The 1,424-nt window shown below is 38.4% G+C and overlaps 1 protein-coding gene across 1 annotated transcript; it reads right to left on the bottom strand.

Moving 5' to 3' along the window:
- Window positions 1-6: 6 nt before the first annotated feature.
- LOC105461995 (glucose dehydrogenase [FAD, quinone]-like) lies at window positions 7-1,363 on the bottom strand (the record flags this gene model as incomplete). Its single annotated transcript, XM_011708517.1, has 1 exon — window positions 7-1,363. A coding segment is annotated over exon 1 (1,331 nt), but the record flags the coding sequence as incomplete, so codon positions are not given.
- Between the last annotated feature and the right edge of the window lie 61 nt (window positions 1,364-1,424).

Raw genomic sequence — 1,424 nt, 5'->3', positions numbered from 1 at the left:
GTAAACATAAATTCTATGTCCGGTAGACCGATGTGTTTATGTGGTTGTTTTGTATTGACAAAAGCGAGGGTCTCGATATGTCCCGGACTCGTCCATGGTCCTGTTCGATTTGTTAAAAATTCCGCCATGTACGGATTAATAGGATTGAAAATTTCGTATGGTGTTAAACCCGATTCATTTTTTGTCAAAAACAATACAGCCAAATAGGCTGGATGGTCCATGAGATTCTCGCCGACTGGCGCATTTTTGACAACTTTGATGCCTAGTTCATTAAGATGTTTCTCTGGTCCGATACCAGAAAGCATCAACAATTGTGGTGATCCGACAGCACCCGCGCACAGAATCACTTCTTTTCTCGCTGACACGGAGATATTTTGACCATCTTTGGTAAATTGTACACCGACTGCGCGCTTTGTGCTAGAATCTATTAAAATTTTAGTCACCATGCTCCGAAGAGTCATATAAAGATTTTTACGATTGCGTATAGGATGCAAATATGCCCTATTGCTGCTCATGCGAGTGCCGTTCATAATTGTCATTTGCGGATATGAGAATCCTATCATGTTTTTTCCATTATAATCTACTAACGGGTATCCCAGTTCCTTACCAGCTTTTAAAAAGGCCTTTGCTAATGGTGTTTGAAATGACGGAAAAGTGATATGTAGTGGTCCGTCAGTACCATGATAAGTAGTATCCGACTTCAGCTCCGAGATATTCATTGTTTCCAATTTTTTAAAATATTTAAGAACGTCCTTGTAAGCCCAGCCTTTATTGCCCATGTCTGCCCAACGATCGTAATCTTCGGCTCCTCCTCTAGTAGCTACCATACCGTTTATAGCACTGCTGCCACCGACTACTTTTCCCCTTGGCCAAAGGCATTTATTACCTTTCGTGCCACGACAGTATCTGTTGGACGGTTTAGATTCGTAATTCCAATTGATATTATTGTTCAAAGGTAGAAAAGCAGAGACTATGGGAATGTCCATGTAAAAGTTTTCATGAGATCCGGCTTCAATCAGCAATATTTTGTTTTTCGTAGTTTCGCTCAGTCTCGCTGCTATTGTAGCACCGGCCGTGCCGGCACCAATTATTACAAAATCAAATGTGTCTCCAAATTGAGGCGTTGTATCTATTATGTCTTGATTTAAACAATTTTGGTCGTGCTTTAAATAGTTTTTCTGTTTCTTTATATCAATAGCTGATTCTCGTAATTTTGTTAGTTTTGATTCGTCATTATCATTGTTATTAAAGCTGCCATAATTTGAGTGCCCATGTAACGAAATGATCATGACATTGATACTCAAAATATAAAGGAGACTCGGTATTTTGTTCAGCATGTTTGATTATGTAGTAATTCGTTTCTAATGTCTGAAATAAAATATGATAATAGTAGAAAATATGATATGGATGTATAACATGTTTAC

The sequence above is a fragment of the Wasmannia auropunctata genome, unplaced genomic scaffold, assembly GCF_000956235.1.
Source record: "Wasmannia auropunctata unplaced genomic scaffold, wasmannia.A_1.0 LD273270.1, whole genome shotgun sequence".
Classification (NCBI taxonomy): Eukaryota; Metazoa; Arthropoda; class Insecta; order Hymenoptera; family Formicidae; genus Wasmannia; species Wasmannia auropunctata.
The sequence above is the reverse complement of the archived record's forward strand: the minus strand, read 5'-3'. Positions and strand labels throughout refer to the sequence as shown.